The following is a 2,993-nucleotide window of genomic DNA, read 5'->3' as shown; positions in this document are numbered from 1 at the left end:
TCAGCAGGACTTGCTTCTGTGTATGCAGTTACTAAATTTTGACCCCAGTACCATATTAAAAAAAATTTTTCAGTAGCCTGTGAATTATGTATCTCAAAAAAACCTGAATCTTTCTGTTTTTATAGATGGACTTTTGGAAAGACTATTCAACTAACGGCCCTAAAATAAAATTAGGTAAGTTATCTTTTTGTTTTCCTTACATTGCAGTATTTTGTGTTTGTTATAATAGTACATTCTTAAAAATACATCATGCATTCAGATAGAAAAATCAGAATTGAAATTCCCTGTGAATTGTTCAAGTATACAGCATTATCTGATACAATAAATCATACTCCCTGAGTCATCTTACAGTGACATCCATTGTAAGTCTGTAGATAAATGGACAGAAATGTTATGTTGCTGTTCTTTGTTGTATTACACAATCAGTAAACTTTGCAGTAATTCTGTGTCTTCTTACTGTGGTTTTGTTTGTGTGTCCCCCCCATTTCTTTAACAGTAATGTAACAGTCTGATTTAGGTTCAGAGTAGTTGTGTGCCAGACGTTTTATTAAAAAAATGGTCATTATGACTCAAGGAAAGATCTACAGCCTGATCAAGGTCAGAAGTACATGAAATAGCATTTGGAAGGCATTAGAAGACAGACATCTCAACAGCTTTATGTACAGAAAAGGGAATCTCCTCACTTTTGCGTTAAGCTGAATGTGAATGATATTCGTGGGTTATGTTGCACAGATATTACAGCTTCTTACAGCAAGCTAGAAACATTAAAAAGAACAGCTTTACAGCAAAGCAAAATGAGTATTTTACAGTGTACACAGTATACTATGTAGACAGAACACATAATGAAAATAACCAATGTTTTCTCTTCAGGTAATGAGACGCTAGAAAAGATTAATGTTACGGGACTTCTCATCAGTCTAGTTACTGCTGGAGTACTGTTAGTTATAATTGCACTGCTTATCTTCTACTGCTGCAAAAGTAGATGCAAATCAAGGCAACCACCAGGGTAAGGAATTTCACTGCTGAAAATAAAAAATAAATCACCAAGACAAACTCTTTTGCTTAAGAGTGGAGTTTAAAAGTCACTGTGGGTTAGTCTAACTGTATTCTCAGAGAATACAATGGAATTTCTAGTTCTTACTTTCCTGGAAGCAAAGCTGGGTAAGCCCTAGCAGTAGCTATACTGAAGTTAATAAAACAAAAAAGTACACCATCACTTGCGTGGCTGACATACCTTTGGGGTTTTTTTTGTACATGTTCTTGGTTCCAAACTCTTACTAAAAAGATAGAATCATTTTAATAGGTTCTGGCCTGCAGTGGAAAGTCTAACGTGTTCTGTTTGCTCTTTAAAGTAGGTGGTACACACTTCATGACATGTAGCCTACCTCAGATGTGAAATGTAGTAGGTTGGAGGAAATGCTTCTTTACCTGTTTATTCCTTTATCCTAAACTTGAAAGGGATGAGCAAGGAACCTGTCCTTTCTCTTCCCTATAAATTTCATGTTACTGAGCTAGTCTTACCCTGGGTTTGGAAAGAGTATTTGGTTTCTGGTCTTTATGATCATCGAAGGGAAGTGTTCTTTTATTGTGTTGTTTTGGGGATTTTTGTTTGTTGTTTTTTTGTTCTGTTTTTTACAACTAAGACTTTGTATTCATTCTTCTCTTTAAAAGAGAAGCTGTCACTTACACCGCTGTTAATTTTGTTTAGGTACTTGCATTATGTAAGAAGACATAATTCATCTAGCATCTTCAGAAGGCACGAAGAACTTTCTTTAAACCCACTTCCTCCCACAACTGATGATTCAGCACTACCAACTTATGAGCAAGCAGTTGCTTCAGATGGACAACACAATGTGCCACCACCCCCTTACCCAGGGCCCCCGAAAGGGACACGGTTTTTGAAGAAGTCTATGTCGCTTCCTGGTCCTTAATGACAAACCTTCTGGAGTGAGGGGCAACATGCTTTTTTTTTTTAAAAAAAAAGTGCGTGCTACCTTGCATATTGCAAGACAGTTTAAAAAATGTGAAAGATCTTTAGCACAACTCAAAACAAGTGAAGATCCCATCTGGGAGAAGAGGTGACCCGTTGCAAAGGCTGCAGGACTGTTCTTTGCACAAGATTATTGCACCAAGAGGAGGGAATGCATAAAGAGCAAGTCTTGTACTGCTGCCCTCTTTCATGGACACCTTGAACCATCCCATCATACTACTGATGTTTCAGTAATGTTTTTGGTCTCTTTCTTCAGAAGGAACAGCATTTTAATTGGTTTTATTGACACCATTTTTTGTGACTATTAATTCTTGGAACCATAAGAAATCTACTTTGTCATTTGATATATACAATTCATGGCTGTGTGAATTGTCTATTCATTTTAGTAATAGATTTCAGTATGAAAATATTTCATGACTTCATCTTTCACGTGTATCTGTTACTGCTTCTGGATTACACTGGTTTGTTCTAGACATTGCTGGTTAACACACTACTCAGCTTGGTTTTTTTGTGGTGATAATTTTGGATTAAAAAGAACTATGGCACATGACCCATTCAGACAAAGTACACTTTTATCAAATGGTTTTGATGTTCAGCACTAAATACGAGGTTGAAGTGAATGAGTGCTATGGGCCAGGGGATGTTAAGCAAACTTCTGAAGATTTAGCCCTTGTTATAAAGTACCTAGTTTTCACAGATGTTTCTCTTGCACTATAAAAATTTAAATGTTGAAAAAGACATTTAGCTTGTCAAATCAAAGGCCAAATTACCCCACAGAAGCATTTCCCCTAAGTATTCAGCCTAGTAGGATCGCAAAATTATACTTTTAAGTAGAATGAGACATCATAACATATAAATAGCCAACATCCACAGAGCAATAGTGAAGAATTTCAGGAAGTTTCTATATTTCTAGTTGCAGCTAGTCTTAATTTTACATCTTATTAAAAGATCAACCCATACCACTAGTCTTGCTAAGCAAGTCACAGGCCAACACTGCTATCCC

The 2,993-nt window shown here is 36.3% G+C and overlaps 1 protein-coding gene across 1 annotated transcript in view; it reads left to right on the top strand.

Moving 5' to 3' along the window:
• Positions 1-1,931, top strand: part of PRRG4 (proline rich Gla (G-carboxyglutamic acid) 4 (transmembrane)) — a 6,680-nt gene extending 4,749 nt beyond the window's left edge. The window contains exons 4-6 of the mRNA XM_008942772.1: positions 126-174; positions 871-1,006; positions 1,709-1,931. Of these exons, the coding sequence (XP_008941020.1) occupies positions 126-174; positions 871-1,006; positions 1,709-1,931 (408 nt within the window). The remainder of the gene's footprint in view (positions 1-125; positions 175-870; positions 1,007-1,708) is intronic.
• Positions 1,932-2,993: the final 1,062 nt, after the last annotated feature.

Source organism: Merops nubicus, unplaced genomic scaffold (assembly GCF_000691845.1).
Source record: "Merops nubicus isolate BGI_N331 unplaced genomic scaffold, ASM69184v1 scaffold35986, whole genome shotgun sequence".
NCBI lineage: Eukaryota > Metazoa > Chordata > Aves > Coraciiformes > Meropidae > Merops > Merops nubicus.
This window is presented reverse-complemented; position numbering and strand designations above follow the sequence as displayed.